This window comes from Pelophylax lessonae (genome assembly GCF_965119305.1).
Source record: "Pelophylax lessonae genome assembly, chromosome: 8".
NCBI lineage: Eukaryota > Metazoa > Chordata > Amphibia > Anura > Ranidae > Pelophylax > Pelophylax lessonae.
This window is the reverse complement of record NC_138775.1, coordinates 243,680,933-243,708,681: the sequence shown is the minus strand read 5'-3', so window position 1 is coordinate 243,708,681 and position 27,749 is coordinate 243,680,933. Positions and strand designations below refer to the sequence as shown.

The following is a 27,749-nucleotide window of genomic DNA, read 5'->3' as shown; positions in this document are numbered from 1 at the left end:
ATAAAGGGGAGGGGGCTCTGATGTGAAGAGGGGGGCTTCTGCTGTAAAAGGGGAGACTTCTGAATGAAAGCAAGGACTCCAATGTGATGGGGGGGGTTCTTATTTGAAAGGCAGATCTGATGTGAAATGAGGACTGTGATGGAAGGAGACTTTGATGTGATGGGGGGACTCTGATGTGATGGGGGCTTCTAATGTGGAGGAAGGAGGGACTGATTTTTTGTGGCACACAAATACTTGTAAACTATATATATTGTTGCCCTCATGCAGAAAAGATTGGAGACCCCTGCTGTATCCCATAATGGAAAAAAAGGAAAGCCAACTGCACATAACCTGATAAGTGGTATCTCTGATGTGTTTGATCTTATCTGGAGCTCTTCTTTAAAAAATTCCTAGACTAAACACCTATTTTACAAGATCCCCCTTAAACCTTTCTGAATAACATCTCACAGGCTCATTATCTCACAGGTGACCCAGAGTCATGTGATGTATTTGTAATGAAAACATCTTTCCAAAGGGAATTAAAATCTATAGACATGCAGCAAGAGCTCGCCGGAGACTCAGTGCAGATAAAGCAATAGGCAAGCTGCGCCAGGCAGCATCATTTGCATAGGAGGGGGCAGGGAAGGCATCTGCTGTAAAGAGGAAAAAAAAAAAGCGCTCGACACACACAAACACACATGACAGAGAGCTGCTTCAGGGCTCAGGGTTTGCAACGAGGATGAAAAGTCTTTAAATTGTGAACAGCTCAAGTGACAGACAGTGAAAGCAAGTCACGTCTGATCAATGTTAATAAGCAGTCTGCGTGTACCTGATGCGAGATTCACTTCCAGACAGCAGCAAAAATGAATGTGTTTAAATAAATGTCAGCCTTTCTATCTAAAAAAAATAATAATAAAAAAAATCCTTATTACTGACAGGTCAATTCCTGCACTCATTTAACAATCAGCTGATAAATACTGCCTTCTCTCCACATAAACAATATATATTCGGTTTCCCAGACAGAACCATTGTGCCTTTGAAGGTTTGCTGTGCAAATCTCATAAGATTTTTCATTTTCAAAGTGTTTTCATTTTAATAATGTAGCGACTAGCGACCATTAAAGCAAGTCATGGCTGATTGAAGTTGGTGTTATGTTTTTTTGGCCTATAGCTTTAGCGCCAGTAGACTTTTTCAAAACATGAGAATGAGGTAGCAAAAGTGTAGAGGGTGGTAACCCATAGAAAATAATCGGACTTATCATTTAGTTAAATGACTTCAGTAAAATGAAATTTAATTGGATGCTGAAGATGGTTTTTGCTTTGTATGTCAGCCTTGCTGAATCAACCTAAGAGACTTACAGTGGTCGGCAACTTACCAGCATGCAAAAGGTAACAGTATCTATGCATCATTCCAAGAGCTAGGAAACGCATTGAAGGTTTTTATAACTGTTTGGAATAACAATAAAACTTGTTTTCAAGAATTTTATCAGCACAGCACATTGGTATCACATGTAGGCATGATGAAAGCTTTTACCAGTATGGGTAGTAATATGTATTGATATGGGAATCGGTGCTCAACCATCCCTGGAGCTCCAAAAACAGTTCCAGATTTAAAGGCTAAGTTCACCTTTTCCAGAAGAAGACCAAGTTCACCTTTTTCAGAAGAAGGCTAAGTTCACCTTTTTTCAGAAGAAGGCCAAGTTCATTTTTTCCAGAAGAAGGCTAAGTTCACCTTTTCCATAAGAACGCTAAGTTCACCTTTTCCACAAGAAGGCTAAGTTCACCTTTTCCACAAGAAGGCTAAGTTCACCTTTTCCAGAAGAAGGCTAAGTTCACCTTTTCCATAAGAATGCTAAGTTCACCTTTTCCAGAAGAAGGCTAAGTTCACCTTTTCCATAAGAAGGCTAAGTTCACCTTTTTCATAAAAAGGCTAAGTTCACCTTTTCCAGAAGAAGACTAAGTTCACCTTTTCCAGAAGAAGGCTAAGTTCACCTTTTCCAGAAGAAGGCTAAGTTCACCTTTTCCATAAGAAGGCTAAGTTCACCTTTTTCATAAAAAGGCTAAGTTCACCTTTTCCATAAGAAGGCTAAGTTCACCTTTTCCATAAGAAGGCTAAGTTCACCTTTTCCAGAAGAAGGCTAAGTTCAGCTTTTCCAGAAGAAGACCAAGTTCATCTTTTCCGCAAAATAGCCAACGCAGTCAAGGGGCCCCAGTACATTATAAAAATCTGTGCCACTTTGTAAATGTATCATTCGTTTTATTGTTTTACCTGTAGGCTTTTTGGTTCCTACCAGAGGCCTGGCTAATAAACTCTGAGTTATTAACCTCCACGTCCTGTCTTGTTGCTATGACATGAAATCCATTGTTTTTCAGTCCTGCAATGTTGGGAGTGAGCATCCAACTGTTTTCATGTCCTAGCAACAAGTCAGGATGTGTGAGTTGCTAACTATAAGTTTATTAGCCAGGCTTCTGCAGGGCCCCTTGACTACATAGGGTGTTTCCTGGAAAAGATAAACTTAGCCTTTAATGCCCTTTACACAAATGCATTGCAGTACTGGATATTCACATTTTAAACACAACACATGGGGGGGGGAGATTTACTAAAACTGGTGCACTCTGATGCAGATATGCATGGTAGCCAATCAGTTTCCCACTTCTGCTTGTTCAATTCAATTTTGCAATAAAACCTGGAAGCAGATTTGTTTCTATGCAAAGCTGCAGCAAATTTAGTACTCTCCGATTTTATTAAATAAACCCCATAATTCAAAACACTGTGGGGTTGATTTACTAAAACTGGAGCATGCAAAATCTGGCGCAGCTCTGCATAGAAATCAATTAGCTTCCAATTTTTTTGTTAACTTAATTGTACAAACTGAAGTTTGAAGCTGATTGGCTACCATGCACAGTTGCACCAGATTTTTCACTCTCTAGTTTTAGTAAGCCAACCCATGTTTAAAGCACATTCCGGGCTTTCTAGAAAGCCTGGCACCATTTCTGCACTTGTTGACTGCTCCTATAAATTGAGGATTCCGACATTGTATCTTGGGAAAATAGAAAGGGAAAATAGCTGTGCCTTTGATTTATTCAGCTGTGTGTGCAACCTAACACCTGGCTTTTCACGTCTCTTTAACAACACATGTAAAGCCTCGTACACACGATCAGAGCATTGGATGAATTTCCGTCTGTTTTTTGTTGCATGCTGGTCTCATACCGAAAGTAGAGAGAAAATTCTCTAATGACAGAATTCAACTTCAGAAGTGATGTCATGTGCTGAATTGTTTTGTATGCATTCTTTCGTTTCCGAGCATGCGTGGTCTTGCTCTAACGATTTTTTTTGGACGAAATAAATGAAAATCGGATGTTGTGTTCAATTACGTTAAAAATTGTATAGCCTTCACCTTCAGTTTTTGTCGTCCGAAAATTCGTATTCGGCTGTGGAAAACATAATACTAATGATCTGAAAATCTTCAGATCGTTCGTCGGACGAAATTTTACTTCCGATCTTCTTATCGTGTGTATGGGATTTAAGTCAGCCTGGTGATTGGGTAGATCTATTACCTTGTGCATACTACCTGCTGGCTGCAAATGGGAAATTAAAAAAGTTCCTCTGCAATGTTTGAAATAGTTGTATTTTATTTCTGATCAAAAAAAACTGTGTTAAAAACATTAAACATCACCTTTAAGAGGAATTTTGGTTAATCCAATGGTGTTCATTTACTAAAGGAAAATAGATTGTGCACTTTGCAGTTGCGCCAAAACTTAGCAAATGAGAAGAAGCTTTAACCACTTAAGCCCCGGAAGATCTTACACCCTTCCTGACCAGGGGGTATTTTGCGATTTGGCACTGCGTGACTTTAACGGACAATTGCGTGGTCGTGCGACGCTGTACCCAAATGAATTTGATGTCCTTTTTTCCCACAAACATAGCTTTCTTTTGGTGGTATTTGATCACCTGTGCAATTTTTTGATCATGCGCTATAAACAAATAAAGAGCGACAATTTTGCAAAAATAACAATATTTTTCACATTTTTTCAGAGATGTATAGTAACGAAGTAGAACTACTTAAGTACTGTACTTAAGTACCGAAATGCGGTATCTGTACCTTCCTAGAGTAGAATTTTTTTCTCCTACTTCTACTTTTACTTCACTACATTTTTTCGATGATTTCGATACTTCTACTCAAGTATTTTTTTTTTGTGCTGCATAGTTACTCGTTACTTTTAAAAAAATTACCAGTGCCAGAACAGTAGATGGCAGGTTGCATAAAGCTCAAAAAAATGTGTATAATGTCATTTGTAAATCAGTGCATATGAAAATAAAGGCTGTGTATAATAAAAGCTGCTATACCAAATCTTTCCAATAAAAAGAAAATATGAAACAAACAAATAAATGGTGCTACAGCGCTTAAAGTGCATCAAGAAACTACTAACAAACACAGGTTAATCATTTGAATAAATCATTTGAAATAATAAAAAACAATATGATGTTCAAACTTTTGACTTCTTTCTTTAATAACTACATAACACAGTACTTGTACTTCTACTTTCAGTACTTGAGTAGAAATTTTTTTTCAAAACTACTGGTACTTTTTACTTTTAGTACTTAAGTAGCAAATTTTTTGAAAAAACTACTTGCAATACTTAAGTAAAAAAAATGTTGAATACTTTAGTACTTCTACTTAAGTAACTTTTTCTGCGAGCACTTCCACTTCTACTCAAGTCACTTTTTGATCAAGCACTTGTACTTTTAATCAAGTAGAAATTTCGAGTACTTTATACAAGTCTGCATTTTTTTATATGAAATTCCCCCCAAAAAAATGTAAAAATCAAAATTTTTTTACATTTTTGGCCAATTTGTTTTCTACTACCTATGTTTGGTAAAAAAAATCTCAATAAGCGTATTTTGATTGGTTTGCGCAAAAGTTATTGCGTTTACTAACTAAGGGAAAGATTTTTGTCATTTTTGTCGTTTTTTTTTTAAACGAGTAATGGCGGCGATCTGCAATTTTTTTGCGGTACTGCGACATTGCAGCGGACAGATCGGACCCTTGACTGACGTTTTTGACACTTTTGTGGGTACCAGTGACATTACTACAGTAATCAGTGCTATATATATGCACTGTTACTGTAAAAATGACACTGGGAGGGAAGGGGTTAAATTTATTGGAGAGGGAGGGGTTAAGTGTGTCCCTAGGGGCGTGTTTCTTACTGTCATTGGATGTGGCTGTGTGTGTAACAGCACAGATCAACGGTCCTACATAGCAGGACCGAGTGATCTGTGCTTTTACACAGGGGAGAATGACAGGCGGCTTTGTTTACATTAGCCGCCTGCCTTTCTCCCTCTCTACCCGACGATCGTGAGTGACCGGCGGACATCGGGTCTGCCGGTCACACGCGCCGGCTTCTTCGGGTACGAGCGGCGCGCGCTCGCCCCCTATTCGCTCCCAGGCTAGTGACGTACCGGTACGTCATTTTGCCTGGGAGGGGCTGACCGCCGCCATATATAGTCGGGTGGCAGTCGACAAGTGGTTAATTTGCAAAGAATAATCCAATATTGTCCAAGAAATGTAAAAAAAAAAAAAACAGCATTTTTGCTTGCACATGATTGGATGATAGAAGTCAGCAGAGCTTCTGCTCATTTACTAAACTTTGGACCAACTGCCCTTGCCGAGTGCACAGTCTATTTGACTTTAGTAAACCAACCCCAATTTGTTTTTTGGAATTACTAGTAGCAGAGCAGTTTAGGTCTGTTAATCGAATATGTATTTATTTAAAGTGTAATTAAACCCAGTATACCCAGTTAAACCCAGTTAATGCAATCTAATAGAAGCTTTAAACTGTTCATGAAATTTCAGAAGTAAGTTTTTAACATTCTGCAGCTTTTATAATTGTCACCATCAGGAAACCCACTATGTGAAATGCCATGCTGTAATTTATGGAATACATGCACATAGACTAGGCAGGAAGTAGCTGCAAGGAAGCTGTAGCGCCAAGATGCAACAAAGGATAAACTGTAAGGAACAGAGCTTTAGCAAACTAGATGTCATATTATGTTAAATGATTTTACAAACACCATAACATAACAATGTTTAGTCTGTGAGGGCCATGCTCTGTCTTTGGCCTTCTCCATCATTGCATCATCATGATTGGCATTGATGAAATCAGTAGAATCTCTGATTAACAAAATGTTGGTTGGCCTGAATACTTAGACATTCTAATTTATGAATCTTTTATGCATATTTTCTGGGAATTTAAAAAAAAAAAAAAAGAAGCAAATTAGCAATTTGCTGTATTTTCACTAACCATAACATACACATAATAATTAGAAAGGAAGGATTATTTTGGCTAATGGGAATATCATTTTTTTTCCCCCTGATTCAGATCTTCTCAAATAGTATACTTTTTTTAAGTGTTGTAGTTTATCTGAAATAAATTCAGTAATTTACATTGTAATTTATAGTTGTAATGTGACCAGTGTACGGTAGAGAGGTAGGGTTGAGACAAAGGGTTACAATTACATTTTATAATGCTTTTTCTACTGGGGAAATTTTAGTTATCAGTCAGAAAAGAAAGAAAGGGGAAACTTCTAAATGGGCACAAACAGCCATTCGGATCCAACAGAAGTCCCAACTCTTCTTCACACAATCAAAAACTAAAACAAATAAAATTGTCTGGAATAGAGCTTTAGTTATCCTGGTTTCTCTAGCCTGACTTTTAAAATATACACATCAGTCAATGGCCGATGTATATTTTTTAGCTAATTAAGCATAGATTCCAATTTTCCCTCATTTAGATGGACTGTCCCTGTTTTTGAGACCAAATCCCTCTGTCCCTTACACAACCTCAGTTGTCCCTCTTTTTGGTCTGATGTGCACACCTCTATACAAATTTTTAATTTTACTAAAGTAAACTTTACTAAATGTTTCATCCAATCTCTATATTACTACATTTGTTATTTTGAAAAGCCTACATGAAGGTAAAATAGAGGTAAAGAAAGAACTGTGTGTTAAAAGGTAAAGTTCCTTCTTATCAATTCAGAAAGTTGGGAGGTATGAATTAAGGAAGTGTTATATTCAATAAAGACATGCAGTGATCCACAGGAGCAATAGTTCAGTGAGATGTCAATTAAAATTGGTTGCTGTGCTTTACTGCACTTTCCAGTAACTTTATTGCATCTGTTTGCCTGTTCTGGTCTGATGCTGCAGTTTCTAGAGAATTCTTATGGGGTAAGATGAAATTTCCAGCCTCTCGTACTTTATGTAAGCCACGTGAACAGGCAATTTATAATAATGGAAGGGAGCAGACTAGCAGGTTCACCTGGGATTACTCCCAGCAAACCTACATATCTGTTACATAATAGGCAAGCAAGTACTGCATAGAGCATTAGAATATTAATAAATTCATATGCTTGTGGGACTTGGCTCAAAGTACGGAAAACAAAGAAAACCATTTGATATTTTGGGCTTACAAAACATTTTTGTTACCAACAGCAGCTAATCATCTTATTCCTTTCATTTTTATATCTTAAACAAGAAAATTGGACTGCTTGTTGTGAGTAACGATTGCAATTTTCATTTATACTTTCTAACTCTTTTTTTTATATGAGGCTCTTTCACTTCAATATTTTTTTTTAGAAATGCCATAGATTTATCTTAAAGGAAAATTCCACTTTAAACTTTATTTTCCATAATATCCTTTTTAAAGTCCAACCATTTGTAAAGTGGTATTTTCTCATGTGTATCAGGACCTAGGTTGCTTCTGAGTAGTTGCAAATGTTCAAATTTGACATTCTTGACAATCAATCCATGCAATGCTTTTCTTGGATGGTCTCTTGTACACATTCCTTGGATGTGGCATTCTGGAGGGGAAAAGTAGGAGAAGGTGTGGTCACATGATTGCAGACTACAGGGAAAAATATTATTTTTTTTAAACATTTCTTTTTTTTAAATGTAACGACTTCCAGAAGAAGACGTTTTATGGACACAAGAGACAAGTGGAGACATCTTTTGGACGTAGAAGAAAATTAACAGCATTAGAAAAGTAATTATGCTGGTGAATATTGTAATTCATACCTTACTTAGATCTAGAGATGAGCTATCCAGTTAGTTTGAGTCAGAACTCATGGTGGATTGGACTGGTTTGCTCCTACTATGCCAATCTGAATTCTACCCTAACCAGTTCACGTAGTTAACTGGCCAAAGTGTCAAAAGAACTCTGGATAGAGAAACAGACTCTCCCCTTTCTCCCCAAAGATAGAAGTAGGGTAGAATTGTGAACCTTTGGTCTAAAGGGCAAATATAGCCCTTTAATGGCAAGAACATACTTCTGTGGTTTAAAAAAAAGTGTATCACACAAAGCATGCTCTGGTGCTGCTTTGGTTGGTGAGCATGGTGAAAGGTGGGTGTTCCAAAAGAACATGGTTTATTGTGACACACTGGGGTTGATTTACTAAAGGCAAATAGACTTTTCACTTTGCAAAGTGCAGTTGCCCTTCGCAAGTGCAGTGGCTCCAGAGCCTAGTAAATGACGTAAGGCTTCACGTTTCAAACAGTACCCAATCACGTGCAAGGAAAATGAAAAAGAAAAAAATTCTTGCACGTGATTTGATTAACCTTCTTAGCGGTATTCCCGAGTGCGGCTCGGGGTTAAATTTCAGAGCCAAAATCAGTAACCCCGAGCCACACTCGGGGTACCGCCAGAAGCATCGCTGGATCCTGTAAAAGAGGTTACTTACCTTGTCACCGGGATCCAGCGATGTATGCGAGCGGTATGCGGCGGCGGATCTTCCTCCCGATCCTCTCCATGCCCCGGCTTCCATCTCCTGCGACGTGACGTTCGCAGGGGGGGTGGAACCGGCGGCAAATTCAAATGTAAAACACACCAAACACACTGATACAATTCAAAATAAAATAAATTCACATTACATTGCCCCCCAGTGCCCTTTCCTGCAGTTTTACTGTACTTTTTATGTATATATATATATATATGTACGTGTGTATATATATATATATATATATATATATATATATATATATATATATATATATGTACTTATATATATATATATACAGTATATATATATATATATATATATATATATATATATATATATATATATATATACATAATTTAACTTATTTATAGTTTTTTATTATATTATAATTTATAAATTTTGTGTTTCAAACTTTATCATACCCAAGATGTTATAAAGAAGAACGCACAGTAAAAAAAGAAAAAAAAAATGTAACTAGTTGGTTTGGGCTGCTCATTCTCAAGAAATACATGCAAAATAATGGTACCGCTTTCAGCACCTAAAATCCGAAAGAATCATACCGCCAGGGAGGTTAAGGAAGTCAGCAGAGCTTCTGCTCATTTACTAAGCTCTGGAGCAACTGCGCTTGCAGAGTGCAATTGCACTGTGCAAAGTGCACAGTTTTTTTGGCTTTAGTAAATCAACCCCACTGTGTTCACATCTTCCAGCTTTCTTTGCAATCCTCAGTTTTCAGGAGACAAAGACATTTGACACTGAAAGCAGATAGCTATAGAATGCCAAACATATGTCACTGGCTGTGGTACCTTTGTGATCGGTGTCTGAACAGTGAAATATCTTCTCTCAGGATCACCAGATCAACAATTCTTCTCAGTATTGGCCCACGGGGGAAAAGCACCTCTGCCCCACATTCCTCCCAAGGAGGAGAATATGGGCTTATTTTGCTTCTGATCACTTAGCTGCATTCTAATGGGCACTTCTAATGCCACGAGTTATAAGGTGAGTATCCCTGCTCCCTGGGACATGAATGCCCCAATAGGGAAGTTTTGTACTCCCTCACCAGGTGCTATTCTATAAATAAAGTGTAGTACTTTTTAATTAGGGCACATGGGGGAGGGGATCAGCGTTTCCATTAATGACTCATTTCACCCAGATGAAGAATTTTAAATGTAATGAAAACCCATAGTGAAGATAATAAAATAGCTAACATTGCTGACCCTTTAAATTATTAGTTGTCAGGCTGTCTCTGACTTTACAACTTGGAGACACAGGCGCAGAACAAGCATGCAAATTAGAAATTCAGTGTAATGTCAGAACCCCTGGTATGCACACACACACACACATGTTCTAGGTCAGTGCCTCATAAAGCACAATGCCATTGGGGAAAAATCTCATTCTGGATATCTATACTGATATGGACTGGGTAATGTGTTAGGAACAAAAGAATGCCACATTGTTTGATGGAAATGAAAATGATCAACCTACAGAGAGCTGTATTCAAATACACCCTAAAAATCAAAGTGAAAAAAATGATGCCGCAGGCTAGTTTATTTTGCTAAAATTTAATTGCAGCAACTCAAAATGGTACTCAGTAATGGGTATGGCCCTCTTCACATGCGTGTTTGCTTGCCTAACAATGTCGGGGCATGCTCCTATTGAGTTGACGGATGGTGTCCTGGGGTATTTCCTCCCAGATCTGGACCAGGGCATCACTGAGCTCCTGAACAGACTGCAGAGCAACTTGGCGGCGTTGGGTGGCCTGAAACATCATTTCCCAGAGGTGTTCTATTGGATTTAGGTTGGGCAAGTGTGGGGGCCATTCAATGGTATCAATTTCTTCATTCTCCAGGAGCTGACTGCATACTCTCACCACATGAGGCCAGGCATTGTCCTACACCAGGAGGAATCCAGGACCACAGCACCAGCGTAGGGTCTGATAATGGGTCCAAGGATTTCATCCTGATACCTGATGCCAGTCAGAGTGCCATTGTCTAGCCTGTAGAGGTCTGTGCGTACCTCCATGGATATGCCTCCCCAGACCATCACTGACCCACCACCAAACTGGTCATGCTGAACGATGTTACAGGCAGCATACCATTCTCTATGGCTTCTCCAGACCCTTTCACGTCTGTCACATGTGCTTAGGGTGAACCTGCTCTCATCTGTAAAAGCACAGGGCGCCAGTGGTGGACCTGCCAATTCTGGTGTTCAGTGGCAAATGCCAATCAAGCTCCATGGTGCCGGGCAGTGAGCACAGGACCCACTAGAGGCTGCAACCTATATAGCAGCCTTTCTCAACCTTTTCAACAAAGAGGAACCCTTGAAATAAATTTCTGGTCTCGGGGAACCCCAGCTAAAAATTAATCTACAACTCATGACACATTAGTGTGACAGTCAGTGGGAAGAATGCTCCTTACTCTTTTCATCATTTGGAAGAATTACCCCCTTACAGATAGTTAAAAGGAACAATGGTGTCATTGGGAACTTATCTGAGAGGCAGAAATTGCCCATTGCTCAAGGAACCCCTAGCAACCTCGAGGAGGAACTCTGCTCTATAGGGTCCAGGTATTGCCTCATGCTACCAATAGTGACACTGACCCTAACCAATTGCAAAACTAGTGAAAAACAGAAAAGATGAGAAGGGGAAAAAATCTTAGTGCCCTCCACCTGTAAAACCATTACTGTTTTGGAGGTTGTCTCATTGTTGCCCAACATGTTGTTAATTTCATTAGCACCAAAGCAGCTGAAACTGATTAACAACCTCCTCTGCTACTTAACTTACCAGAGTTTATTTGACTTGATGCTATACTCTGATTAAAAAGTGTTCCTTTCATTTTTTTTGAGCAATGTATATAGGCTACTATTGCTCACCTGAAAATGCTAGCCCCCTGACCCCCCAATTACCACAATGAAAGTCACTGACACCAAACTGGTATGCAGATTATGAAGTCATTGGGGTTGATTTACTGAAGGCAAATAGGTTGTTCAGATTGCAAGGGAATTTTCTCTTGCAAGGGATTTTTTTTCCTTAGCTTAGTAAATGTAGTGAAAATTCACTTTGCAAGGAATATTCAAGGAAAAAAAAGAAAAGAAAATGTATTTTTTTCTTGTACATGATTGAATGATGGAATTCAGCAGAGCTTCACCTTATTCACTAAACTAAGGAAAAATTATTGTGCAAAGTAAACAGTCTATTTGCATTGAGTAGTTAAGCAGTTTACGACCAACCGCTGCAGATGTACTGCGGCAAGCAGCCACTCCCAGGCAAATCGCCGTACATGTACAGCGCTCGCTCTCGGGAGGCTAGGGGGCGACCGCGCACCACCAGCGGTGCACTCCACCCCCCCCTTGTCAGCGGGGGAGCCGATGCAGCAGGCAGGTGGCTCCGATTGCTGCCTGACCGTGATCGTTGTAAACATAGCTGACCGTTCTTCTCCCTGCAATGATCACAGAGCCCCTGTGATCCTTCTATATAGGATCACATGTCTCTATGGTCATTTAAGAAGCCACGCCCCCCCACTGTTAGAATCACTCCCCTAGGCTCACATTTAACCCCTTGATCACCCATAATGTTAACCCCTTCCCTGCCAATGTCATTATTACAGTAACAGTGCATATTTTTAGCACTGATTACTGTAACAATGTCACTGGTGCCTCCAAAAGTGTCAAAAATGTCAGTTAGGGGTCCAATCTGTCCCCTGCAATGTCGCAGTCCCGGAAATCTCAGAGCACTGTCATTACTAGTAAAAAAAAACAATAAAAATGACATAAATCTTTTCTGTAGTTAGTAGACGCAATAACTTGTGCGCAAACCAATCAAAATACGCTTATTGTGATTTTTTTTAGCAAAAATATGTAGCAGAAAACAAACTGGCCTAAAATGTTAAAAAAATTAGATTTTTAAAAAATTTTTGAGAATGTCATATAGCAGAATGTGAAAACATTTATTTTTTTTTCAAAATTGGCGCTCTTTTTTTGTTTATAGCGCAAAAAAATAAACATCGCACAGGTGATTAAATACCACCAAAAGAAAGCTCTATTTGTGGGAAAAAAGGACATCAATTTTATTTGGGTACAGTGTCGCACGACCGCGCAATTGTCCGTTAAAGTAACGCTATGCCGAATCGCAAAATAGGGCCTGGTCAGGAAGGGGGCAAATCCTTCTGGAGCTGAAGTGGTTAAACACCCTTAATCCGCATACTTGTTTAGGGTGAGTAATTCAACCTATTGAAGCCAGGAACTGAGCATAACAGCCAGGCAACTAGAATATTCCAAAGCTAGGTTTAGAAAATGCAGCCTCCATCTTTCCCCATCACTTTTTTATCCTTTAGTGATGTGATCTCTTTCTTAGAATAAAATCTATCGGGCCCAGTGTATTGTTTGTGATAGTCCGTTCAAACCCACATTGGCAGCTGTAATTGCCAGACTGTTTTTCTTTGCCTTCCTTGCTCTCACACCTCCTTCTTTTTGCATTTAAAATTCTGGCCTTTTTTTTCCCGTAATCACAATCAAATGTGTTTTGTTCCCATGTGTGGCACATGACAAATCACAGAGGGGTTTGTAAAGGAAGTGGCAGCTGTCTAGAAGCTGCTCCCTTACAATCTCCCATTAGATCTGTGAAATGCATCCTTTATTCCTAAAATTACTCTGAAAGGCCTCTTTATTCCAAACAAAATAACAGTGTATCTCTGCTGGATGGATGACAAGAAAATCATTTAGGATGATGTGTTGGTATCCTGGTGGTTAAATAAATATCGGTAAATCACAGTTGCCAACTGACTGTGTCCCCGGTTTTGAAGGTTTTGTCCTTGGAAATGTCCGTGGCATATCGCATTGGTACCATAGTTTTCTTTTTCTTTTGTTATAAGGATAAGTATGATACATTTCTAGTGAGTACCTATTTTTTGAGTTTTTATTTCAAATGCTGAACTCCAGGCAAACAGCGAAATGCACAAATGAAATACATAGATGAAAGCTGTTTTATTTGCCATAGGATTTTTATCTCTGTTCCATTAAGTTCTGAGATTTACCCAGCTCTGCCACACAGCACAACCCTGTCAGGCAAGGACGGAGACCTGACTTTTCTCTGTTCAGTAACACTTAGTGCCGGTTCACACTAATACGACTTGTCAGGCGACTTGGTCAGCCTGGCAAGTCGCGCACCGTCGTGGTCATTGAGTAGTACAGGACCGGCTCTAATAGGAGCGACACAAGTCGCTCCAACTTAGAAAAAGGGTCCTGTACTACTTCGGGGCGACCTGGAGGCGACTTGCATTGACATTCATTTTATGAAGTCCGTGCAAGTCGCGCCGAAGTCGCGCTGCACGCGACTTCACAGGTCGCCCCCTAAGTCGGAGCGCCGTAGTGTAAATCGGCACTTAGGCTACGTGTACATGTGTGCCAAGAACAGGCATTTAATTTGCTGTTTTAAAGTCTCATGAACGCCTATCAACGCTCCGTACCAGTTATGTCCATTGCAGCTGATAACAACGTTCACGTGGTCACGTTGATGTTGCGTCGCACCAAAATATATCCAGCATGTAGCAGTCGGTGGCTTTACTACTCCTCAAATGCCTCCATTTATGTCAATGTACATGCTTGGCAGATGCCTTCACAAAAATCACTATGGTGTTTACAGCAAGTTTCAGATGCAGTTAGAAAGAGTTACTAGTTGGGATGATAGTACAAGAGTCCTTACAATAAAAAACCAACACAGAGGAGGCATCTGGAAAACGCATCAGTATTGCTTCCTAACCTAATAGATGCATCAATGGGCATTCATGGAATCTAAAATTTCAAAGCATGTCCAAACCAGCCCTTGCAGGTCCCCTAATCAGCCCCCCCCCCCCCTCCCCGTTGTGACTGGTGGACATTACCAACAGGTGCAACAGACTGATGAACTCATCTCAGTCTACTCTCTCCTCTCAGCATGATTCTTGCACTAAAGCAAAACTGATTGGCTTCTTGTGTTGCTCCTCCCCCAACCCAGTCTGAGCTCTGATGTACATGGATTGCAAGAGGCTGTTTACATTTTAAAAATATATTTAAAACTATAGGCAAAACATTTTCTTTAAATTTTGGATTAACTTTCCTAGTGGTTTTCCCGAGTGTGGCTCGGGGTTAATTTTCAGTACCAAAAGCGGTAACCCCGAGCCACACTCGGGATTACCCCAGAATGATATTCACCTTCCCCTGCGATCCCCCGCTGTCCTTCCCAGCCTTCCTGCTGCCATCCTCCCGCTGTCCTCTCGCTGTGTGATTGGCCGATGCTGGCACCTTCTTCCGGTTCCCTTCCCCGCGAGCGCCGCATCTAAGGGGGGGTGGAACCGGCGGGAGATTAAAAAAAAATGACATGACACAGTGTAATCTGTTGGAATTAAAATTTTGTATCATGCCATTTCACCCAGAGGCTTTTCCAGTGCCCTGTCTGTACTTTTTGTGGTACTTTGTGCATGAAAACTTGATAACGTACATGGCGTCCAAAAAGAGTTCTTTTAGCTCAAAAACACTTTTGGACGAACTGGGAAAACAGCAACAGTGAATCGGAAATATTTAAAGAACTGAGCGATAGAGATTCGTGGGAAAATTCGTCATCAGGTACTAAAAGTGACGACAGCGACGATTCTGCGACTGAGCTCAGCAATGTGCGAACTTGGTGCTCTATTGACTGCGATAAGGATCAGGCAGCACCCTCATAATGAAATATCTCCACTTCAAAAACAATGAAGAAGTTGATGAAATGTATTATTATTATATTAAAATTTATTCTTTCGTGTTTCAAACTTTATCACACCTGGGATGTCTACTAGACTCTTTTTGGACAAATTTAAGTGAGCTATTCCTAAGATTTACAGGCCTAAAATATAAAACATATTTCCCTGCAAACAATGTACCGCTTTTAGCACAGAAAATTAGACCGCCAGGAAGGTTAAGCAAGAGAGGGTTATAACCCCTGTTGGGTTGGTTTTTTTTTGCCATCTGTTCCCCATTGGAGAGTTTTACCTTCACTTCCTGTCCCATAGCCAAAACAGGAAGTGAGAGGAAATCCCTGCAAATTAAGGGAATCTCGTGTGGACCACACCATCAGAACTAGTGTCCCCATTGGAACATTTACCCTCTATTACTTTTCTTGAGACAACCCAAAATGTGAGATTTTATTTTACTTTCCCTTTCAATGCTAATGGTAAACAAAAAGAGAACATGAATCTCCCTAATGGGGGTATATAGGCAGCAATAAAAACTGACAGGGGTTCTAATCCCTTTCCACTCTATCCAAAAATAAAGAAAAAGTTTTGCCTTTAGTTATAATTTAAGTATGTAATCATGTATATAGAGTTGCATTCTATTGTGTATGTTATATTTGCCTGGAGTTAAGCTTTAAAGTAATTTTATATTTGAATACATTTTTTTTAATGATTTAAATTGTTATTTTTTTGTTATTTTGAGATTTGTAGATTACCCACTAGAGGAGGTTTTTTTCAGCCTTAGCCTTAGAGTTAAAAAAAGTAATTGGCACCCCAATTCCTGTTGTGTTGGATGTCTGTATCCCCAGCCCTGGACATAGCAGTGTCATAGGGGTCTGAGAAGAGATAAGAGACATGGGCCATTGGAGAGGAGTGCACAAGAGCTCTTCCACACATCTCTTGTGCACACCTCTCCAACGGCCCATGTCTCTTATCTCTTCTCAGACCCCAATGACACTGCTATGTCCAGGGCTGGGGATACAGACATCCAACACAACAGGAGGTGTTCAATGCCAAATGGACTGATGAAGGGTGTAGTACTGGAATGGGGAGAGGTGAGTATAAATTCTCTTCTATTGCAGGAGACCTGCATTATATTTTTTTTACACACTTACAGGCTCTCTTTAGAACAAATTTGTGTTTTTCCCTCTCTAACAGCACATGCATGCTTTTACCCCCCCCCCCCCCAGTCCTCTTGCTGTTGTGAGCAAAGAAAGTAACTTGTGCAAAGGAACTGTGAAAAGAAAGGGGATAAACCTGCGCTAAAAGATCTATGTTTACACTAATGAATGGCTGCCCACTGTTCATCACGAAGTGAACAAATAAACAAAATTTAGAACCACAGTGCAAGCCCAAATTCAAAAATCAAACCTGAAAAACCTAAAGTGCTAAAGGGCATAAGCAAATATGGTAAATGCACCTTATATGTAATACATATAGTGCAAAAATACATCCAATGTGCAAATACGTTGGGCTATTATTTGCACATCGGATGTATTTTTGCACTATATCTATTTTTTGTAAGGTGGATTTTACCATATTTGCTCACGCCCTTTAGCACTTTAGGTTTTTAGGCAATTTTATATGTATATTTTATCTATTTTTTTAAGGTTTGATTAATGAATTTGGCTTTGCGCTGTGGTTCGAAATTTAGTTTGTACAGAGGAACGTATGGCTTCCTCTATGTGACAGCTCTGGCCGATTACCAGCAGTGTAACATGGGGATCGCCTGGAGGCTAAAGAGAGAGTCAGGCGAGTAATGTAGAGGTGAGTATGTGCTGCTGGGGAGGGAAGAATAACAGCTCTACAAGGTGCAAATTTATTTCAATAAGTCCACCAATTCACAGATTTGCATTGTGACAAGGAGCAGTAAATCACAGCCTGTAGACGTGTGCAGGGGGGTGTGACAGGTGTGCCTGGGCACACCCTAATTACTGCGTACGGTGCTGATTCCACCTATTACCTGGGGTTTCCCTGTGCGCCCCCTCGCAATTCTTCTGGCTTTCCCCCTCCCCCCCCCCCGGGCTCCTGCAGAGGATATATACTGTATATATAAATATATATATATATATATATATATATTACATTGAAACAGTTTTTACTGGAAAGCGTTATCACACATAGATATGATAATAATAATCATATATATGTGTCTGATCATCAGGCTAATTCGACACATATACATTCTTGCTAGTATTAATATTGTTTTTTTTTTTTTTTACCTTAACATTTAGAGAAATATTTAAATGGAAAAAGCATTGCCATTCCAGTTTAGTTATATCATAAACAAATATGCAGGCTTTTCAGACAAAATAGCATGCAATGCTGTCAGACAAGCCAGTACAGAAATAAAGTATCGCTGAAAATGATATTAAAATTCCGGCAACTACGGTAAAAGTGTTCTGTTGATTGGTAGTTTATTTTTAGCAAGGCTAAGATGAAATGAGATCTTTTATGCCAGTAATTTCATGCCTTCATTCCTGACAGGTGAGAGGATCCTATCTTAAAAAATACTGCTTGTCTGAAAGGATTAAAGCCTTTCTCATTAAAGCCCAACTCCAGCCAAAACATGTTTTTTTTTTTTTGTTTTAAATAGAATGGGGAAGGATTAAAACATCTTTCAAGTTCTATTGCTGTTTTGTGACCTCATTGTAAAGGTTTCCTGTAATTTCCTCTCCTTGTGGCCACTAAATAAAAGAATCCAAGATAATTATAATTGTTGGTACAAAAGTCATAAAACATCCAACGTGTTTCGGGGGCACCACACCTCTTTATCAGGGTTCAATATAGGATAAAATGTGGATGAACAGTGACTTCTCAGATCCACATTAGAGCCTCAGTACTGAATATTCCACATGAAGTAATAACTTGACAACAGTACTCTGTGTTGAGTCCTGACGAAGGGGAAGTGGTGTGGCCCCTGAAATGCATTGGGTTTTTCCAGATGACCAACAATTAAAATGATCTCAGACTCTTTTGTCTGGTTTTGGTCTGGTGCTCTTTTCTGTATGTCTATGGTTTGAAATACGACTGGGGCCCCATTGAAGGAAGCCTTGCTGTGTGGGAACTGCCTTGCCAGAGCTATTGAGCTTGTTTTTCTTCATCTGACTACACTTGCAATCCAAAAAGTTCCTAGCACCTCTGTTGTTCTGGTGGCCACCAGGACAGGGAGTAATATTTAAGTGTCCCCAATGGGAACACACAACAGCAAACCCAACAGTAGCTGAAACTCATTACCACCTTATCCAAAACTAAAAAAAGATCTGTGCATAGAAACGAGCTTTACAGCTGGAGATGAGCTGTTATAAAAGACCACCTCTGCCTATGAACCATAAACCTACCCCACTTCTCTGTATAGTAGAATCATGCTGCCTGCTGGTGCCCCGCTAAAAATGCCAGTATTTACAAATTTGTCCTTGATCCTCTACCCTCCCGTAATGCAGGACTCAGTACCAAAACAGCCAATTTTCAGGACTAAAAACTGCCACATGTGGGGTGGGGGCAGGACAGAAGAGTGATAGAAAGTTTCAGAAAAAGTCAATGCTTGCACAGGATTTTGCATGCCCATTGGTGTCTCCCCTGTCCTATTAGTACATTATTAATCCCCCTTTTTTTCCCTGTATTAAAATATTAAAATAGCTGTGGTGTTTATAAACATATGCCGTTAGGATTACACACCTCTGCAACGTATTGTATGGCTTTTATTATCAGATTTTGCATCCTGTGCTTGTACGATATTTGTGCTCCGCTTTTCAGAATGTTCATATGTGAAATGTGATTAACATACAGAAACTATAACTATTATTGGGCCCTATTCACTAAGGATTTTTGCCATAGGCACACAATTGGAGGAACACTTCAAGAATTTTGCCACTGGCACAAAATGGAAACCCCTTACTGAAGAGGGCCCTATCTTTGGGAAAGGTCAGTAGTGTTTGTTACTGCTTTTAAGTATAATAAAGCTCAATGCTAGAGGTTTCTGCAGATTATCATGTGGTGCGGGTCCCAGGGACTTAAAGAGCACCTGTAGCTATAAAGAAAGGAATGTGTTGTAAGGGATAGAAGTAGGGAACATAGGTCAATGCCATGTTTGTCTGTGTATTTCAATTGTTTTAGGGTATTTTGAAGGATAACATAAAGCCTCACCTACCATACTAGTTAAGTCTACCTCTTATAGTTTAGCATCACCACTTTTGCTTTTAAAGTGCTGTAAAGAGTTTAAGTTGGGTTCTTCCAGTGATGACCTAAAATGGTGGAAGACCATGTTCATCTTCCACATAGTCCTCCTTCACATTTTTATGTTACTGCTAAAAGTGTACTTTAAATAGTTTAAAGTGGACTTGAACCCAAAGGGCCAGTGCTCGAACCCCACAAGAATAGACCCAATTAGGACCCAGCACCCCCTATGCCTAAAGATATAGCCATGTACATAGTGTTTTTCTGCCTGTGCGCCCCCAATCACTGCTAAACTTCTCCTCTAATTGGTGCTTTTTCAAAAGCATTGATTAGTCACATGACTACGTAGTGGTTTTGCAGAGAACTGCCTACCACTAATAGCTTAATATGGTCAGTGATTGGAGGTCCGAAGGCAGCAAAGCAGTTTCAACATACTTAATGTATTATGTTGAGACATTCATTTCCTTGGTAGAATACTTAAAGAGAACCTTTTAAGGTTTAAAGTAACAGTCATTTTTAACAGCAGACATTACAACAGATGTATTACTCTAAGAAAGCTTATTTGTGTGTTGTTGTTTTAACATCACTCTGTTATGGGGGTCTGGCTTCCCTTGATTTAATGGCTAAGTCCTACCAGCTACTATTACAGTGTCCAATGGGACTGCCTCAGTGATCGGTAATGGCACACTCCCTGGCAAGATAGATGGAACTTAGTCAAGGAAAGTCAGGCCCATTGACAAAGTGAAACTATATCAGAGAAGAGCACAGAAAAGGGTTTTGTGATTAATAAAGATAGGTAGACATCTTGTAGTGCCTGCTTTTAGGCATGCTGCTTACTTTTAAGGTTACATTTAATGACGGCATTAAAAATACTATGGTGCTAGTACTGCTGGCAAACTACAAAATAAAGACAGCTGTTTTATGACATGTACTGTATATGTGCTTGGGAAAATGTAACCATTATGTCTGGGAGAGAACAATTTTTTGGAAAACAGTTGTAGTACATCCTGAAAATGTTTGCTCTACCCCACACTCACGACATGGGGAGAATGATTCACATTGGTTGGCGTAGCCTTTATTAGCCCAGCATGGAGAAAACACACTGCAATTTTCAACGTGCAGGATGCTAAATCCCCTTCTGCCTTTAAAAAAGATAGGGTTTTTTTTTTTTAAGAGGCATTTTCCTTTAATTGTCTAACGCTGATGCTTCAACACAAGAGCATAGTTCAAGACAGGATAGAACAGATGATTAGAAAATATCCTGTGCAGATGTCCTTGATTGGTTTAACTATCTGCCGGTTCACTTGTCTGTTAGGTCCTCTTCCTGCCTGTGCTAGATAACTGCATTTCACAATTACACTTACTGCAACAGGAAATAATTAATAACAGTTTCTACTGAGTGGACTCCAGAATGAGACTCCAAGTCGGTACAGTATTACAGAAAATTGCTGTATTTTTATAGCTATAAAAAAGGCATAACGCTCGCCTATTAGTTATTGGAGTTAAGACGGCCTCCATCATTGCAAATTCAACAAAAATACATTTTGATAGACAACTAATTAGGTGTGAACTAAAAAAAATATTCAGGATTTTTCCTAAGATGACTATGTATGTGAATAGACATGACCCCTTCACTCGTATGGGTGAAATAAAGGAAGGCTGGAAGCTAGGCTTTAAAATCATGCTCTTTGATTCTTCTGGGTTTATTCATCTCTCTGTTTGAATGATTGCAAAAGGGTATCCCCTGCACCCCTTCAGTTGCGAGCAAGCATTTCATAATTGGTTTGAGCTGCATTAGCCTAAAGCAAATTTATACATAAGATCAGGTTCTGACTAAACAGAGGGGGAAGTACTGCTAAAAAGAAATACTTTAGGGTATTAAGACTAAATAGTATATGCATACTACACACACACACATATATATATATATATATATATATATATATATATATATATATATATATATATATATATTTGAAAGTCTTTGCTCTTTATTGATGAATCCCAGGGAGACAAGTGAATTGATAAAAGAAACACATATATGCAAAGGATTGACAATTATGTTTAGCCAGTCTTGTGATCACGACACTGGCACAAAAAAGTCCTGAACACCCATAAAGACTAGACTGCAGTTCAGCAACATAGCTTGGTCCAGGACCCACCAACACCTTTGTTTGAACAATATGTTGTTATCCTTGTTCTCTCCCCTCATGTAAGCATATATTTTATTCATTTTATCAATGTATCATTAAGTTTGTTTTTACTTTCTGAATTGAGTTCTGCTTTCTTCTAGTGGTCACCCAATGTATGTGTTGGTCATATCCAATTGTAACCAAAAGCACTGAATCTATGCTGTCTGTATTCACCCTCATTGCTGCTGCTTATGTTACCTTACATATGTATATGACATGGTGTTAGCTTGCCAGCTGGAATATGACAATTTCACAGATATGTATAAAGTCTTTAAATCCAACACAGTATTCTTTGAAATCATCAGAATTTCATATCATTGAAGATTGCATCTGTTTAGACACGTTTTTCATTAATTTGATGTGTTCTACAGAATGACCTATTCCTATGTACTATACTTTAATGTATTATGGCATCATTCTTATGCTACTGGCAACCTGTGGGAATTTTTGGGTAATAGTCACTGTTATAGAGGTGCAATATAGACCACTGTCCATCAGTGGTAATTGGTTAATTACTAAGAATGCAATATAGATCACTGGCCTCCAATACAAGATGCCACTACTGCAGAGAGAAGTTGCCAAGATCCCCATTTATGGTTCCCCTGAGTTTTGCCGTGGGACTGAATGATTAGTAGTCATACACCTATTGAGTGGGTCATTTCAGAAGGTCTTGGGGATCCTACATATATATTTTCCATATATTCATTTGAGTTATTAAATAAGAAGCTAATGACATTGGTCACCAGACGATTGGGGATTCTCCAGTAGAATATGTGGACAAATGCATTGTAGCAATGAGAATCAGCTTACAGGAGTTTCCTTGGTGTCACTAGAACAGGTAGTGAGGTTAAATCTCCCAAGTGAGGAATAAAACCCCAATAGTAGATATAACTTTCCCCAATATATCTTCCCCTCAAAACAAAAAATGTGTTATCTGGGGTTCTAGATTAAAGCTTTTCAAATCACCGGCACGGAAGCTGTGCCTGCAGCCAGTAATTGTACGATATAGAATGAGAGCTAGCAAGGTCTCTAGGTAGTTTGATTCTGAGATCCTCTGAACACGATAAGCTCCGAGACAAGAAAAGCTCCTAGCTAGGCTTGTAACTGATATCTCATTTAATGACCTTTTCATTAGATGGTGCATATAACACATATTCTTACATTCTCAATACATTCTTCAATAATATACCATGACATTTATTGACCATAACATATTTATTTGGAGTACATTTTCCTTTCAAAACCATAAATAACCAGGAAACAGAATTAATTTGACCTGTGAACATCTGCATTCTTATGGGAACACTGTTCCTTCAAATAATTAATCACTGTTTCTCTGTTGTTGCTAGTGCTCCCTACAGCATAGCAGGTACTGTGTTGACTTGAGAGAGATCCTGAATGGACACAGTGATTCAAAGATATTTCAAGATACAGTATAACCTACTAAAAGGCTTTCAAAGTATTAGCCTGATAATAGCCAGGAATGTCTGTGTAATAGTGTAATAGTATTATTCTCAAGTTTGCAATAAATAGATAAAAAGGCTAGCCCACTGACATCACTACCCTTATAAGAAAGGATAGTACCCTAGAAAGAAGAACACTGCTCTCTAATTAGGTTTCTGACATCATGGGTGAGTGGGGACTCTCACCTATAAAACACAGCAGCCTTAAAAACAAGATCTCCAATGAATGCTACCAGGTTATTGAAAATCACCCAGAGCTGGGGAGCCCATTTTTACTGACACTCTTTTTCATAGTGGTAAACTTGACTAATTGGGGTGTGAGATAGTTGGATATTGAGATTCCCTATTGAATCCCACCATGTTACTGAAGGTCACCTGCAGCTGGGGAGCCCATTAATGCTGCTAATATGTCCAACTGCCACTCTATATTATAGTGGTAACTTGACTAAATGGAGTGTAAGAGAGATGGACATTGATGGTAGCCCATTCAGGGGCCAGCCAATAGGATGCTAAATTGTGTGCAAGCTTTTTGCACCTTGTATTTTACTTTGATGCAGTCTGCTTTACTTTACAAAGTATCCACCTTTCATTTCCCACCCACACACTGCTTTATCTTTCTTATAGAGGTAAATGTGTCTAAAAGGGGTGCAAGGGAGATGGATATTGAGATCCCCATTGAATTCCACTGGGTTGCTGAAGGTCATCTGGGGCTTGGGAGCCCATTATTACTGCTAACATGTCCAATTGCCACTCTTTCTTATAGTAGTAACTTGACGAAATTGGGTGCAAGAGAGATGGACATTGATGGTAGCCCATTTAGATGCCAGCCAATATTGTACTAAATAATTTGTAATTTTTTTGTAGCTTGTGCTTTAATCTGATCCAGTCTCCTTTACTTTACAAATTGTCCACCCTTTATTTCCCACTCACAGACTGCTTTTTCTTTATGACAGACAGCTGCTTTGTACTAAGGACGTTCACTCTTACATGGCATGAAATGCATGCATCCACATTTAGCAATGTCTCACATTGGCAAGTACAAAGCAGCCAAGCACAATGTATATGAAAGGTAGGTCTATGAGTGGAGGCATGAAAGGTGGACACTTTATAATGTAAAGAGGACTTGAATACGAATAACATAAAAAACAGTATGTGTGCTTTATTAATATTTATTACAGATATTTATATAGCTCCAACAATTTTACATACTGTGGATTCATATCAGTCCCTTTCCTCAAGGAGCTTACAATCTAAGGTCCCTGTCCCACATGCATACACATAATAGGGAAAATGTACCTACTAACCTCTACCACCTTACCTATCAATTTACTACCACCTTACCAACATGTTTCTGGCGTGTGAAAGGATATCCATGCAAGGACAGGGGAAAGATGCAAATTCCATGCAGATAGTGTCCTGGACTGAGATTCAGATTGTTGGCCCTAGTGCTTCAAGGTAGAAGTGTTACCACTACCCACATGGAAGAAAAATATATTTAACATTTTTAATTTATTTTTCCCAAATATAGTGGAAATATTTTTGAAATGCTACAATTTTGGCCATATTCAATATATTTCTAAAAAATATTCTCTAAATATATTGGAAATATATTTTTCTTCCATATGGGTAAGTCACTGTGGGTCAAGTGATCAAGCACTTTATCATGTAACTACAAACTATACAGTTTTATCCAGTTAAGAAAATGATTTGCGGTTCAGTGTGGAAGAGACAGAATTGGAGTCTGAGATATAGTTTATACATGTGGGAGGCATTTAGAACAGGACTGAAATTGCAGTAGGGTGTGTGGGCAGAAGCTGGAGGTATAGTATACAAGGATGGATAATGCCATAGCAGATGTGGGTAGACAATGGATCATCAAAATACACATATACAAAACAATGATAGAGGAAGCTAAAGTACTAAGAAGATCTGTGTGAAGGGATAAGCAGACACTATATCAACAATGCAAAACTATAAGGTATTAATGTTGGTTATGGTGTGATTATGTTGCGTAGCAGCAAGGGGAAAGGTGGGGGCAAAAGTATCTAGCCTAGGGTACCAAAGTGATTAGAAATATCTTGTTCCTCTGCCTTTGGTTACTGTTCCAAACAGCCCTTGCACAGAGTTATTAAATAAATCCCATGTTTTAGCAGCCTTCTTCTTCATCTTTGTCCTGCGGTCCCCAGGGATGAGACAAATGCGTCTTACAGCTAGATTAGGATAATAATTGAAGTGTGCACACGTCACATTTGCTTGTATTTGCTTTTATCGGTGTGATGAGCTGAGCTCTCGGAGCTGCCAGCCTGCTGGTGACATTGTGCAAGGACTGTGTGTTATCAGCAGAAAACATGGGAGCAGCAGAATGGTGCGGAGTCTGCTGTCTCTGCACTAGAGTGTGGTTATTTTTACCTTTTGATCCCTGTGGATTGCATTATTTTAACCTTAGAATTACACTGCTGACTCTTCTCTATACACATCTGCTGCTGCCTCTTCCTGCATCACATACAGCTTGAATTATTCATGAGAGCAGCTTCCATTTGTGCAGCACAAATCCAGTAATGGCCACTGAGCAATATGCATTGCATGCTTACAGCACTGTGTACATACAGCTGACAAGCACTACAGAGCTGACACCACAACCGGACAACCGAGGGTCCAATATTTTGTAATTGTATATATAAAACCCGATCACTAAAACCTCAAATAAGCTTTACCATGGTAACCTAAATTCAAAAGTAATTTTCAATGTTTTTATACATACAGCTTTCATTAAATTAATACCTGGTGACTCTAGCATCTCTAGCATGAAGCAATGTTCTGTCCCTGTTTCCAGACTGTGCTCCTGTGTTGTCACTCTGTCACTCCATTTAAGACTACAAGGGACCATTTCGAACCACAACAGGCATGTTCTACTGCTGTCCGCAACAGGAAGCCTGCCCTGCAAAATGCCATTCAGCCATTTTTGGAGTGCAGACTGGAAGTGGCTGCAGGAAATAAACACAGGGATTAAAAAATAAATAAATTAAAAAATAAGAATTGCCTTTAATATAAAGGTAGTTGTATATACAACTAAATGCCATTCAGTTAGGTTTCACTTCTACTTTAGGCAACTAAAGTTGCAGGATTCTCTGTCTAGGCTCTGTCTCTGTTAGGTTTGTACATGTAGTTTCTTAAGGCTGAATTCATATTGTTGTGTTGCACCTCAATCAGTGCAATTTAAATTACACATCCCATTTGTTGACCATGTCTAGAAGTCAGTCAGTCTTGTTGAAATGTATAGTGCTTCACGTGAGTACAGAGGCCAATAGACATTGTAGTCATTGTCCAGGGGGTCAAGAAGGGTTTGTTAATGTTTTTATATACCTTTAAAGTGTACTAAATCTCTACAAAATCCCATCTTATGTAGAGCTATCTTATTCCTTCTCCCTATGGAGAGTATTAACATTTACAGGACAAGTGCATTTTGTTGCAAATAGTAAGATGGCTTCTAGCCAATTAAAAGGTATAATATTGGACCTCAGATTTATATTTCCACACTATCTGGCTTGCCCAGAACTAAACAGTGTCATGAGATGACAGCTTATGCATATTATAGAGAATGGTCTAGTCAGTGCCTTTGCTGTGTAGGTACAGGGCATGTACAATACAACAGAACTTTTGTGACATAGCAAAATGATTCCTGGCTATTGGCAAGCTGGAGAGCGTGAATCTGTCTGAGTGGAGTTTTTTGGTTATATTTGATAATTTGGTGGTGAGTATGAAGAAGGTTATTTGCCGCAATAAATGTGCACACCTTGTGAGATCATTAACCGCTTACCGCAAAGTGACGTAGGGCTACGTCGGTAAACTTTGCAGGGTTATACCGGGGTGATGCCTCTACGTGGTTTAGAGCCAACGGTCGGCTTTCCGTCAGTAATGACCGAGCGGCTCGGGATCCGCTCGATTGTTACCCGGGTGAGCGGGAGGTGACGTCCCCCCCCTCCCGCCGCCTTCCGTGACTTTGCCCGGGCCTCCCGTCCCACCGGGAGACCCAAGCACCGCCGGCTGGATGGAGTCCCGATTGAAGCCGGAAGCGGCTTAGATCGGGTCTCCGATGACGTAACCCGGAGGCGGCGTCCATGACCTCACTTCCAGGTTACTCTGCTGCAAAAGGCGGCAGATTTAAAAAACGGCTGTATGCAAAAATGCCATTTTCAGCGTTTTGCATACATAAAAGTGTAATGGAGGGGTCTAGGGTCTTTAAGACCCTTGATCCCCCCCATAAAGAGTACCTGTCACTGCATATTGCTGTCACAAGGGATGTTTACATTGCTTGTGACAGCAATAAAAGTGATCAGATTTTTTTTTAAAACCTGTAATAAAGTTAAAAAAAAAATAAAATAAATAGGAAAAAAAAAAAAATTTTAGCCGCCCCCATCACCATTAGC

The 27,749-nt window shown here is 39.5% G+C and overlaps 1 protein-coding gene across 8 annotated transcripts in view; it reads left to right on the top strand.

Moving 5' to 3' along the window:
- The window catches only part of ELAVL4 (ELAV like RNA binding protein 4), a 197,714-nt gene that overhangs the window by 137,618 nt on the left and 32,347 nt on the right, over positions 1 to 27,749 (top strand). For 5 of the 8 annotated variants that reach the window (XM_082264977.1, XM_082264976.1, XM_082264975.1 and 2 more), the window contains exon 3: positions 19,329 to 19,415. The exons of the other annotated variants lie outside the window; for them this stretch is intronic. In XM_082264977.1, coding sequence (XP_082121103.1) covers positions 19,329 to 19,415 — 87 coding nt within the window. The remainder of the gene's footprint in view (positions 1 to 19,328; positions 19,416 to 27,749) is intronic. 8 annotated transcript variants of the gene reach the window in all.